Here is a 13,814-nt window from a genome sequence, read left to right on the forward strand (position 1 = left end):
TTTATATCTCCTCACCATCTTTATTTTGTAGCATATTTCCCACACACCTTTATTTTCTAACATGTCTCCCACAACCTCTGTCTTTGAGCATGTCTCCCCCACACCTTGATCTTTTGTTATATCTCCCACACACCTTGATCTTCCAGCATGTCTCCCACACACCTTGATCTTTTTGTTTATCTCCCACATATCTTTATCATCTTTCCAGATTGTGAGCCAGTTGGTTCAACATGTTATATAGTTGTCAATGTTGATGACTTCAGTGCTGAGATTTCCCCATGAAGTCCCATAATACAAGTCCAATAATAAAAGACCCATAACGTCTAGTAATATTACAACTTCTTATAGTTGAAAGCACTATGTATGTGGTGATTTTAGAGTCTGCTGGAAAAGTGAATAAGCATTCTTTAAAGGAACTATCCTAATATATATATATATATATATATATATATATATATATATATATATATATATATATAATTTCTAACAAAACTGGTTTGATTAGGTGTATAGGAAAGAACAGAAAGTTGGCTATATTTTCCTATAGTTTTGCTAACTGGAAGAATCACAGGCATATAAAAGAGTTTATAAAGCTTGGCCTCTGGTGGTTGACTCCTAAGATTGCTGAAAGTTCCCATGGTTTCCTAGGGGAAGGCACTCAAAAATCTTTGATTTTCAATTGTCCTTTGATTCTCAGTTAATTACCAACAAGAGGAAAACAATTAGAAATATGTATGGTCATAACTTAATTGAAAGTATCTGCTTATAAATCATAATCATACAAATATAGGGAACTTTCTATGGGTAAAACACATAATTACTGTTTTATTGACTGATAAAAATAAGACTTTGACAATCTTGTGATGATTTTCTTTAATTTCTCTCTTTAAAACTTTTTTTTTGTTTATTTTTATTTATTTATTTGAGAGCAACAGACAGAGACAGAGAGAGAGAGAGAGAGAGAGAGAGAGAGAGAATGAGCACATCAGGGCCTCCAGCCACTGCAAACGAACTCCAGATGCACGTGCCACCTTGTGCATCTGGCTTACATGGGTCCTGGGGAGTCAAGCCTCGAACTAGGGTCCTTAGGCTTCACAGGCAAGTGCTTAACTGCTAATCCATCTCTCCAGCCCCTAATTTCTCTCTTTAAAATATGGTTTTTTTTTTTTTATTTATTTGAGAGAGAGAAAGAAAGAGGCAGAGAGAGGGAGAGAGAGAGAATGGGCGTGCCAGGGCATCTGTGTCCTTTGGCTTTTCAGGCAAGCACCTTAACTGCTAAGCATCTCTCCAGCCTCTGATTTCTCTCTTGAGCCTATATTTTCTAGGACAGCCAGTCTTTTCTATGATATATAGCCTTTCAAAATCTAAGTCGAAGAGGTGGAGCTAGCTGAGAGTGATGGGTGAAAAGTTGGATAAGAGTAGTAAGGGAGGAAGAAGATGATATCCAGAGGTTCATTTTTGCAGCTGTTTCCTGTGCTTTGGAAAAAAAAAGTTATATATGGGATTCATTCTTCCTTAGAACAATGCAGTAGAGATTAGGAATGGATATTGAGGTATAACAAACATGGCTATAAATTCTTTGTGTGATTCCAGTAGAAAGAACTGGGCAACTCTAAAAAGGACACATCTTGTATAATAACAATACACTAACCATAGAATAGTCTTCTCTGTACAAGAAATTATGAGAAGGCTTCCCTGGGGCTGGGGCATAAAACAAGAAAAAATGGCTAATAAATAAATAAATTTATTACAAGGAATTGGTTCACATAGTTATGGAGGCTGACTGCTCCCAAGATCTGCAGGCTGACTTTGCAAGTTGGAGAGTCCATGGTCTTATGTTCTAGTGTGATGTTCAGGGCCTGAGAGCCCAGAGCACTGATGCTAAAGTTCAGCCTAGAGGCAGCAGACTTAAAACCAGGAGAAGCTGACATTTCAGATGGAGTGCAAAGGTAGGCCAAAGTTAATGGACCAACGTGAAGATAGTCAGGTGTTCTCTCTTACTGTGGAAAGGGCCAGTTTCTTTGTTCTGTTCAGTCCTTCAACTAGTTGCAAGAGGCCCATTCATTCTTAGTGTAGCATTTTTATCTTTCACATTCATAGATATACCCAGAACATTGTTTGAACAAGCAGAATACCCCATAGTATAGACAAGTTGGAACATAAAATTATAAAATTAACTGCTTAAGGATATGTTGCAACTTTGTGATATTCTTGTCAAAAATGAATGACTTGCTGGGCATGGTGGCACATGTCTTTAATCCCAGCACTCAGGAAACAGAGGTAGGAGGATCACCAAGAGTTGAGGACACCCAGAGACATAGTGAATTCTAGGTCAGCCTGAGCTAGAGTGAAACCTTGCCTCAAAAAAATTAAAACACACGGGCATGGTGGTTCACTCCTTTAATCCCAGCACTCAGGGGGCAGAGGTAGGAGGATTGCCATGAGTTCGAGGCCACCCTGAGACTCCATAGTGAATTCCAGGTCAGCCTGGGTTAGAGTGAGACCCTACCTCGAAAAAAAAAAAAAAATCAAAACAAACAAAACTTACCATAAGAAAACTTTGGATAAGTGTAAGTGGATGGAGCTTTTACAAAATAACTTCTTTTTTGAGACAAGATCTGAAATTTGAGATTAGTCTGTGTTGCTGTCAGGTTCACATTTCTGGCAAAAGACACCTGACCAAGAGCAGCTTGTGGGGAAAAAAAGGATTTATTTTGGCTTACAGACTTGAGGAGAAGCTCCATGATGACAGTGGAAAATGACAACATGATCAGAGTGTGGACTTCAATCACTTCCTGGCCAACATCAGATGGACAATAGCAATAGGAGATTGTGCTAAGCCCTGGCAAGAGGAAGCTAGTATAACACCCATAAGCCCACCCCCAACAATACACAGCCTCCAGGAGGCTTAATTCCCAAATTGCCTTCAGCTGGGGGCCTAGCATACAGAGCAACTAAATTTATGGGGGATACCTGAATCAAACCACCACTTTTTGCTCCTGGCCCCCATAAACTGATAACCTTACATGATATAAAATGCAGTACATGCATCCAACTTTAAAAGTCCCCATATATTTTATCAATTCCAATGATGTTCAGACATCCTCATAGTCTTTTAACTGTTGTAATACCAAGAAAATAAAATAAAACCCAAAACAAAGACCCCATAGTGTAGCTGGGCGTGGTGGTGCATGCCTTTAATCTCAGCAGTTCAGAGGCAGAGGTAGGAAGATCACCCGGAATTCGAGACCACCCTGAGACTACATAGTGAATTTCAAGTCAGCTTGGGCCACAGTGAGACCCTACTTTGGGGCGGGGAGGGAACCCTCAAAAACAAAACAAAACGAAAAAACCAAACACCAAATAAACATAGTGGTACATAATAAATATTCAGAATGCAAAAGATGGCACTGGACATAGAAAAGAAACATGCAGCCAGTACAAGATTTAAACAGGGTTAGCTGGGCATGGTGGTGCACGCCTTTAATCCCAGCACTCGGGAGGCAGAGGTAGGAGGATCCCCATGAGTTCAAGCCCACCCTGAGATGACAGAGTTAATTCCAGGTCAGCCTGGACCAGAGTGAGACTCTACCTCGAAAAACCAAAAAAAAAAAAAAAAAAAAAAAAAAGATTTAAACAGGGGCTGGAGGGGTGGCTTAGCAGTTAAGGCGTTTGCCTGCAAAGCCAAAGGACCCAGGTTCGATTCCCCAGTACCCACATTAGCCAGATATACAAGCGGGCACATGCGTCTGGAGGTCGTTTGCAGTGGCTGGAGGCCCTGGCGCGCCCATTCTATCTCCTGTTTTCTCTGTCAAATAAATAAAATAAAATATTAAAAAAGGATTTAAACAGGGCAAACATCAAACTCTGTAACTCCAAATCCAACAACACTAGTTAGTGACAAGTCTCCAAGTCAGATAATTCTAACCAGTGGCCAGTCTCTGGAATTCCAATTCCACCCTTCTAGCTAGGCTACTCACAGTACTGGAAAAAACTTCATCTGGTGCTGACAGCTCTCCTTGGCAGCCATCTCATAGTTCTGCTTTCTCCACTGGGTCTCTGCTGCAACCCACAGTTCATCCTCATGGCTTGGGTCTCTATGCAGGCAATCCAACAAGCCTGCTTCACACTGCCCATGGCCAATTCCAAAATACAAAACCATGTTTCAAATTCAGTGACCCTCTCTGCCTTTTTCTCTATCTCTCAAATACATAAATAATAAAATAAAAAAAATATATTTAAAACAAGAAAAGATACCATGTAAGGGATATGAAGGAAGCACGATATGTTTCTGGTGTGGTCTGCTCAAGTCACCTCATTTAATCTCAACAAATAATAAGTGTTCCCATTGCATCATTCAGGAAGTTGAGGTTAATAGGTATTAAATGCCTTAATGTTATGTGCAGTCTTGTGTAGACATGCAATTTGAACCCCAGCTATATGAACTGAAAGCTCCTGTTGCCACCCAACACAGCAGGCAGAGAATGCTTTAAAAGGAAGCTGGTGATGCACTTTAAAAGGTGGAAGGGATTGGCAGATGAAAGAAGGGGAGCACAGGTAGATTCAGGGACAGGGAGTGGGCTGGCAGAGCATGCGCAGAGGTGTAGCAACGAGATACAACATGTGCTGGGGAACTGTGAGGTTGCTAGAGCGAGGGGGGAGTGAGGGATATGCTGGAGCATGGGTTGGAAGCACAGTATAATGGCCTTTATCTTCCAAGTTAAGTTTGAATGTTCTATTTCCTTTTACAGCCAGTTGAAGGTGAAAGGAAGGGACAGATGAAAAAGGTCATAAAATCTGAGGAGATGAGTGTTGATGTAGGGTGTGTGATGGACCCCAGAAAGGTAGAAACTATCATGGAGAGCTAGGATTCATTGAGTTACCCAGAAGTGGTGCTAAGTGCTTTATATACATATGTTATCACAAAAGTTCTAAGGAATATAGGCTAGAAAGATGGTCTAGTAGTTAAAGCGCCTGCTTGTGACACCTAAGGACCCAGGTTTGATTCCCCAGTACCCATGTAAGCCAGATGCCCAAGGTGTTGCATACATCTGGAGTTTGTTTGCAGTGGCTAGAGGCCATAGTGGGCCCATTCTCTTCCCCCCACTCTCAAATAACTAAATAAAATATTTTTAAAAAGTTGTAAGAAACAGGGCTGGAGAGATGGCTTAGCAGTTAAGCGCTTGCCTGTGAAGCCTAAGGACCCCGGTTCGAGGCTCGGTTCCCCAGGTCCCATGTTAGCCAGATGCACAAGGGGGCACACGTGTCTGGAGTTCGTTTGCAGAGGCTGGAGGCCCTGGCGCGTCCATTCTCTCTCTCCCCCTCTATTTGTCTTTCTCTCTGTGTCTGTCGCTCTCAAATAAATAAATAAAAATTAAAAAAAAGTTTAAAAAAAATAAAATAAAATAAGTTGTAAGAAACAGACACTCTTAATGGCATCTCCAGTTTGCAGATAGGAAATCTTTGCAAGCAAGTGCTTTAACTGCCAAGCCATCCCCTCAGCCCTATAGGTAGGAACACTTTAGAGGTTGAACAATGACCAGGTTAGATAATCATGATACCAGGATGTCACCAGGGTTAATCCAGCCCTGCTGTTAGCTCTCTGTGCTACCGTACTTGTTAGCAAGTAGACAATTTGTGGCACTTAAAAATTTTTTTGTTCATTTTTATTTATTTATTTGAGAGTGACAGGACAGAAAGAGGCAGAGAGAGACTTTGTAAAGCCTTTTGATGTACAGTTAAGTGAATGTATAGTGAGAATGTGCTGAATGCCATTGTTAAACAGTGCAGGCTAGTCCAGTGACCACTCTGTTTTGTTCTGTCCACTGCAGGTGACAAGAAGTACATCATGGGACCCAAGCTTTCCACTCTTGATGCCACCATCTTTGGACACTTGGCACAAGCAATGTGGACTTTACCAGGGACAAGACCTGAGCGACTAATCAAAGGCAAGCACTCAGATCTCTTCAGGTCTTAGGAGTTGCTGAGCTGTGTGGTCGTAAAACTCTAAGCCAGTGTTTAAGCTTGGCTGTGCCTTATGAAGCCATTAGGCTATGGTATCTGAGTTCATGGTCAGTTGTCTGCTTATTCTTTAAATAATGACTTAATTCTTGTTGCTGAAATGTGCTTAAATCCCACGAGCAGTTCTATTTACTTGGTTTTCCCTATAGTCCTTTGGGTAATGGTGGCTTTCTGTTTTCTAGTATTTCTAGTGCTGTGTCCATGAAGTGAGTGAAATGGGGCCAATGAACTCACTGCCCATCTCAAATTCTCTTTTGGAATCTGAATGTGTCTTAATATCTTGATTCTTGATTAATGAGTTAATTATGCATACATTGGTGAGTGGGTGCATGATAGCTGGGTGAATGGAAGGACGGATGGAACACAGAACTGTACAAGAACTGAGGCAGGTGAGCAATTTTGTGGAGTGTTCACAAGTACTGAAGCTATGTGTGTGTGTGTGTGTGTGTGTGTGTGTGTGTGTGTGTATTCGTGTGTACCTAGGATTTCAGAGCAGGCTCCTTATTGGTGGGATGGGGCTATAGGGATCAGGTATTGGTCTGGAAGTTCAGTGGAGTAGGATCCATGATAGTTGAAGTTGCAATAGTTTCCTAGATTGTCAATATAAAGATGCTCCTGGTTTGGTGAGATGTAGCAATGTCTCTAAATGGACTAAATCATATTACTAATGTTTATATCACTTAATTTCCCCTTATTCTAATCATGGTGGCTTAAAAATATCACTTTCTCTTAGTACGTTCAATGCTATGTCTTATATCCATACTTCTATTCCACATGCTCCATTCTCCACTCTAATACCCTCACACACAACATATACTGACACCCATGCAATACTCACATATTCCTACATAGACTCCTGCACACAAACACTAACTTGGGCACACATACACATACACACACACACACACTCTCTCTTTCTTTCTCTCTCTCTCCCTCTCTCTCTCTCTCTCTCTCAGCAGTATGTTACTTAGCCAGATGCATTTAGGAATCCATTTTTTGAATTTTTAGCCATATATTTGAAGTGGATTTTCTTTTTTTTTTAATGTATAAATTTATATAAACATATATGGGTGGTTGGCCTTTTTGTTTTTACTGCTTAGTTTAAACCAAACAATAGAATAATAATATGCACATTACTCTATTCCTTGTCTTTCTCCCCCCTCCTGTGGTTTTAATACATGTATGTATGCACACGGTTGCATATGTGTGCTCATGTGTGTAGAGGCCAGACGTTGATGTCAGGTATCATTCTCCATCGCTCTCCACTTTACTTATCACGGCAGAGTCCCTCACTTGAACCCAAAGCTCACTGGCTACTCTAGCTAGCTAACTTCCCCAGGGATCCTCTGTCTCCCACTTCAGAACACTGGAGTTACTGGTGGTCCACCCTGCCCACCTAGCACAGGCATGGGTGCTGGGGGTCCAAACTCTGACCCTCTGCTTTTCTTCTTAACAGAGTCTTTTAGAAGCTTTATAATTTTCTACCAAATGGATAATTTATTCAATCAACCCATATTGATGCTTTTATTTTAGTAGAATGGAGTACTAAAAGTGGAATCTTGGGTCACACATATGTACATTTAATATTTCAGTGAGTAATATCAGATTACTTTTTGCAATAGTTTGTAGCAATGAATATTTCCACCAGCCATGTGCTCAACCTCTGCATCCTCATTAGTGGTGGACATCATCAGAAGCTAAGCTAATTAAGATACTCACTGTGATTGTCTTGAATTGACAAGATTATAGCTGCTTTCTGTTCTTTCTTTATATATTTATAGTTTCTATTAACTTTCCAAGTTGACATTTTAAATTAAAAAAATATTTTTGCTGATTACTTGCAAGGAGAGAGAGAGAGAAACAAAGAGAGAGAGAGAAAATTGGCACACCAGGGCCTCTGCCCACTGAAAATGAACTCTAGATCCATGTACCACCTTTGTGCATCTGGCTTACATGGGTCCTGGGGAATCAAGCTTGCGTCCTTTTGCTTTGCAAGCAAGTACCTTAACCACTAAGCCATTTCTTCACCCCGTGTTCTTTCTTTTTTTAAAAAGTATTTAATTTGGGCTGCAGAGATGGCTTAGTGGTTAAGCGCTTGCCTGTGAAGTCTAAGGACCCCAGTTTGAGGCTCGGTTCCCCAGGTCCCACGTTAGCCAGATGCACAAGGGGGCGCATGTGTCTGGAGTTTGTTTGCAGAGGCTGGAAGCCCTGGCGCGCCCATTCTCTCTCTCTCCCTCTATCTGTGTTTCTCTCTGTGTCTGTCGCTGTCAAATAAATAAATTAAAAAAATGTATTTAATTTATTTACTTATTGGAAAGAGAGAGGGAGGGAGAAATAGGCAGAGAGAAAGTATGTGCTCCAGAGCCTTCAGCCACTGCAAGTGGACTCCAGATGTGTGTGCACTACCTTGTGCATCTGGCTTACATGTGTGCTGGGGAATTGAACCTTCACAGGCAAGCACCTTAACCACTAAACAATCTCTCCAACCCTCTTTTTTTCAGCACGTGTATGTATAAAGTATGTGTGGTGTGTAATGTGATATGTATGTGGCATATGCACGTGTGTATGCAGATGTGCACATGCATATGATGGTCAGAGGAGTTCAAGTTCCCTCCTTATCACTCATCAGTGTATTTCCTTGAGATGGAGTTTCTCCCTCGACCTGGAGCTTCCACTTTCAGCTGGCAAGTCCCAGCAATTCTCTGGTTTTTCTTCCCTCTCCATAACTTGGGTTACAGGTGTGTGTGTCTAAGCCCAGTTGTTTATGTGGATGCTGGGGAACCGATCTTGGCTGGCCCTCTCTAGCCTTCATGCTTAAGTGGCAAGAGCTCTTACCCACTAAACCATGTCCTCAGCTCTGTTATTTTCCTCAATAGAAAAGTAAACTAGGCTAGTTACAGACTATAACCAACAGAGTTATCAGTTTAGAAATCACCAAAATAGCCTGTGATACAGAAGAGATAAAAAGAGTATGATTCATTCATAATGCACCATGAGAGTAGTGTGAAATTCAGAGTTGTACTGTGTGCTGTTAAGTGTAAAAAGTGGGACTGGAAATAAACTATACAAAAAGCACTACATAGCACATGTAAATATTGATAAACACTTGGAAACAAATTTCTGGAAGAATTAAGAAAATGTTATAAGAGTGGGAAGATTAGTGATTTTTAATTTTATTTTTACTGTAGATATCTTATTTATTTATTTATTGGAGGGGAAAAGAGGTAGATAGAAAGATTTGGCACACCAGGGCCTCTAGCCAGTGGAAATGAATTCCAGACCTGTGCCACTTTTTCATCTGGCTTTCATGGGTACTGGGGAATTGAACTTGGGCATCTTAACTGCTAAGCTATCTCTCCAGCCCCATAATTCTTTTATTTTGTGCCTTTCTGTATTTTATATTTTTACATATTATTATTTTTACATATATATTTTATAATTTTCTGCAATAAACATGAGTTACTTGATAATAAGTGAATTATTATACAGTACAAAAATATCCAGAGCTGGGTGTGGTGGCACACACCTTTAAACCCAGCACTCGGGAGGCAGAGGTAGGAAAGTCACCATGAGTTCAAGGCCACCCTGAGACTGAATTCCACATTCTTCTGGGCTAGAGAAAGGCACTACCTCAAAAAAAAAACAAACTAGTATATATATACGTTTATTTCTTAATCATATCCTGAAAATTACATAGTTACAAGCAATGTTGCCACCTGGTGGATCAAAGGCAAAAAGTCACCCTTTCCCTCATTTTTCATTTAGAACTAGGAAATGAAGGCCAAATACTATATCATGTTTAGAAAATGCTTAATGTTAGTGGCTTCATAAAAGTGTCTACTTAGTCCATGTGAAAAACAAGTATAACTATACCCATTGTGGGTACACCTGTTTAACTTGAAAGAATTGCTGGAGAGATGACTCAGTGGTTAAAGGTGCTTGCTTGTAAAGCCTGACAGCCCAGGTGTGATTCCCAGTATCCACATAAAGCCAGATGCTCAAAGTGGTGCATGTGTCTGGAGCTTATCTTCAGTGGCAGGAAATACTTAAAGATAAAAAATCAGTTCTACTGAATAGTTATCTACTTTATGGAATATTTAGGGCCAAGTTTTTATACAAACTTTTTTTTTTTAAAAAGCATTTCTTTCTTTTCAATTTTTATTTATTGAGGGAGAAAGAATATGAATGAATGGGTACAGGGCCTCCACTGCAAACAAACTCCAGACGTATGCACCACTATGTGCATCTGGCTTATGTGGGTTCTGGGAGTTGATCCTGGGTCCTTAACTTCACAGGCAAGTGCCTTAACTGCTGACGCATCTCTCCAGCCCACAAACATGTTTTTTTCCTCAGCTCTGAGGCATAATGTACAGGCTACCATAAAGCTACGAAAATGTGTGGAGTGAATGATTACTTCTGGCTGATAAAACAAGCAGCAGTTGGTGTTTGCATGGAGTATGGCTGAGCAGACATGAAGCACATTAGTTGTCTTGATACATAAGCATGCAGTGAGAACATGCTCTCCAGGGCGCAGGATGGAAGTGTCTCTACCATTCTAGTCAAACTGTCCCCCCACTTGGGAGCCACTGCTATTTTTCATTTAGTCCACTCACTGAATTTAACTTCTTTTACTTTTAAACATTTATTATATACATGCAAATCAAAATATTTGATGGTATTTCTGTAGAATAACACTATTAATGTGGATTCTGCTTGATTCTTCCATATTTCCTTGAAATCCAAGTGAAAATTCCATGTCTTACTGCAAATACCTTTGAGTACATGGTCTCTAAGGGACAGAATTATGTTTCTTACTGTTCTTGAGGCTGGGAAGCCCATGACTATGGTGCTATGGTGTGGCAGATTTGGTGTCTGGGAAGGCCTGCTTTCTGGCTCACAGCAAATGCCTTTTCACCAAGGACCTTAACATGGTGGAAGGGGCAGGAGCTTGTCCAGCTGTTTTTTCTTTTTCTTTTTCTTTTTCTTTTTTTCCTGAGGTAGGGTCTCACTGTAGCTCAAGCTGACCTGGAATTTACTATGTAGTTTCAGGTGACCTCAAACTCATGGTGATCCTCCTACCTCTGCCTCCTGAGTGCTGGGATTAATGACATGCACCATCATGCCTGGCTTGCTGAGCTGTTTTATAGGTGCAAATCCCAGTTCTGAGAGTTCTGCCCTCCCAACCTAGTCACTTCCAAATGCCCCACCTTCTGACACCATCTTGGAAGTTAGGATTTTAACCCTTGGAATTTAGAGGGACATGGGCATTCCAGTCATAGCACTGTCCTGTTGTTGCTTTTGAGAACTAATTCACTCTTCTTACCACACTGCAGGTGAACTGATTAACCTTGCCATGTACTGTGAGAGGATCAGGAGGAAATTCTGGCCCGAGTGGCACCATGATGATGACAATACCATCTATGAGTCTGAAGAGAGCAGTGAATGCAGCAAGACCCACACACCCCTGCTGGATTTCAGCTTTTACTCAAGGACAGAGACCTTTGAAGACGAGGGAGCCGAGAACAGTTTTTCCAGAACCCCAGACACAGATTTCACTGGACACTCGCTCTTCGATTCTGATGTGGACATGGATGAATACACGGACCATGAACAGTGCAAGTGACAATGGCCTCGCTGACCCTCTTCCTTGGGAGCTGCCATTCCCTGGGGTCAGTTCAGTTTCCCAGGTAGAAATCTATCTGAGATGGGAGGAAATCTTTGAGCTTGGCCCAGTTTTCTTATGCTAACTGGACTATAAACTGCCTTATTTCTTTTTTGTACAAATAAAACAGAACCATTCAGATGGCTACATTTAAAACAGGCAAAAAAAAATGTCAGCATGGTTTCTGAAATCCATTTTTGTTTTCATTGGAAAACTTATACTGTGTGGTAGGGCAGGTAAACGAGTGAGTTGTGAACTGCCAGCGTTTACGATTCTCTTTAGCTGAGGACTTAGCTGTGAGGTGAACATCCTTCTTCAACCAGGGATTGACGTTCTGAGAGGTAAACATAGGAGATGAATGTCCTTTGGTGGGTGTTATACTTTATATGTGTGATTATATGTTGATATGAAGTTAAATAAAGTTGACAGATATTCCATGAACATCTACTATGTGGGAAGCAGTGAGTGGGGTGCTAAGCGATATCGTTTTTTTTTTTTTCTTTTTCTAAGCCTTGCCAGTGATGAGCTATGTGATTAAGGGCAAGTCCCTTAACTATTGTGTGCCTCATTTCTCCCACCTGCAAAGTGGGGATACAATGCCCTCCACTTACCTACCTCACAGGGGTGTTGTGGGGATTCATGTGACAAAATTAGTATTGCACTTTACACCTTCTGGAAATGGTGCGACATGAACACATTTTATTAAACATCATTGTGTTTCATACACGTGAAGATCTGAGGGCCAAGGGTTTCTATATCCAGGAAACAGCTATCACAGTGACTTGCAAAAGCTGAGCAGATGAAACACACACAAACCTGTCACCATTCCTCTTTGTGATTTTCATTGAGTCAAAATGGTTTGCTGAAAGAACCTTGGAAGCATTCTTATAAATCATCAATGGCTGCAGATGGTCTGCAGCTCCACTACAGATCTATAGAAAGGTGTTTCATTGCCTGAACTCTGACTATAATGTGGCCTCCAGAGTGTTAAGTTGCCCATGTTTTATTTATTTAGAGAGAAGAAAGTCCAGCTATATGGTGGGTTAATAGAGGTGAAGGGGAAAGAATTTGAGTTTTCTGGACAACTTGGCAACTTGTAATGTCTTTTTGAAAACAACACTTGCAAAAATGTGTGGAAGAGAAGCACAAGCGTGTATCTTGTATGCAAGTGCTCTATAGTAATAGGCCACATGAAGTTTCATTAGTGCAACTTTTCTGGTGTTTCCTTCCCATTGCTCAGAGCAGGGTAACTATGAGGCCACATCCTGATTTTTTTTTTTTTTTTTGATGACTCACTCATTCTTATCCTTTCATTCCTTCAAGTATCTGAATTGTTGGGATTACCTGTTTGTGAAAGCAGGCTCTCTGAAGACTCAGCTTGTGTTGACTTAGGACATTTTCCAGGGAAATATGGGGCAAGGATTCTGTGTGCTGGCTGTGGATATGGATTAGGAGCATCAGTTAAGATTCAACTGGTAACCAAATGGCTTTGCTTTTGAACAACTGGGTAAGGCTATGCATGATGGAGTGAAAGAGGCACTTCTTAATAGGCAGAAGCTCCTGAGAGTTAATGTACTTTACTTGGGGGGAAACCTCTCTTTTAAATACAGATTTTGCATAAAATGCAGCTGTGAATCTATAAAGAGATAAGAGAGTTTTAAAGCTCTTTGCCAATTAAGCAGCTGCAGGACTTATGTAAGCAAGAATGTTGGGACTCTAAGATGGAAATTATTATTCCACAGAAACTTAGTTTGAGTTTTTTATTAAAACCATTCCTATTTGAGGGGCTACTTAAGGCTTTGTGAGAACATGGTGCATGATGAAGCCTGCTTGAGTCTTAGCATCACTTGGGAGGACTGTTTTCAGCCTTTCTTTAGCAAATGTTCTAAGCAAACTTGTGTCTAGAGAAACCCCTGAGCTAGAAATATAAGGAAGAGTGGCTGCAGACCTGTCTGCACCATTTCAGATGCTGGCTTCTGTCCCTCAGTCTGAATAATCTGCCTATAACTAATTTAGTCATACTGTGTGATGCATTCTCATTGTTAAAAAATAGTTATGAGTACATAGATTAATATTTTTTTTTCATGTACTACTGGGAGGGAGACTATGTAGACAGTTCAAAGTTGCAGAA

General features: G+C 40.7%; 1 protein-coding gene across 3 annotated transcripts in view; it reads left to right on the forward strand.

Moving 5' to 3' along the window:
• Faxc (failed axon connections homolog, metaxin like GST domain containing) overlaps window positions 1-12,124 on the forward strand; it is a 66,962-nt gene extending 54,838 nt beyond the window's left edge. For all 3 annotated transcript variants that reach the window (XM_045155190.1, XM_045155189.1, XM_012949246.2), the window contains 2 exons: window positions 5,832-5,948; window positions 11,355-12,124. In XM_045155190.1, the coding sequence (XP_045011125.1) occupies window positions 5,832-5,948; window positions 11,355-11,644 (407 nt within the window). In that variant the 3' untranslated portion in view covers window positions 11,645-12,124. The remainder of the gene's footprint in view (window positions 1-5,831; window positions 5,949-11,354) is intronic.
• Window positions 12,125-13,814: the final 1,690 nt, after the last annotated feature.

This window comes from Jaculus jaculus, chromosome 7, assembly GCF_020740685.1.
Source record: "Jaculus jaculus isolate mJacJac1 chromosome 7, mJacJac1.mat.Y.cur, whole genome shotgun sequence".
NCBI classification, from domain to species: Eukaryota; Metazoa; Chordata; class Mammalia; order Rodentia; family Dipodidae; genus Jaculus; species Jaculus jaculus.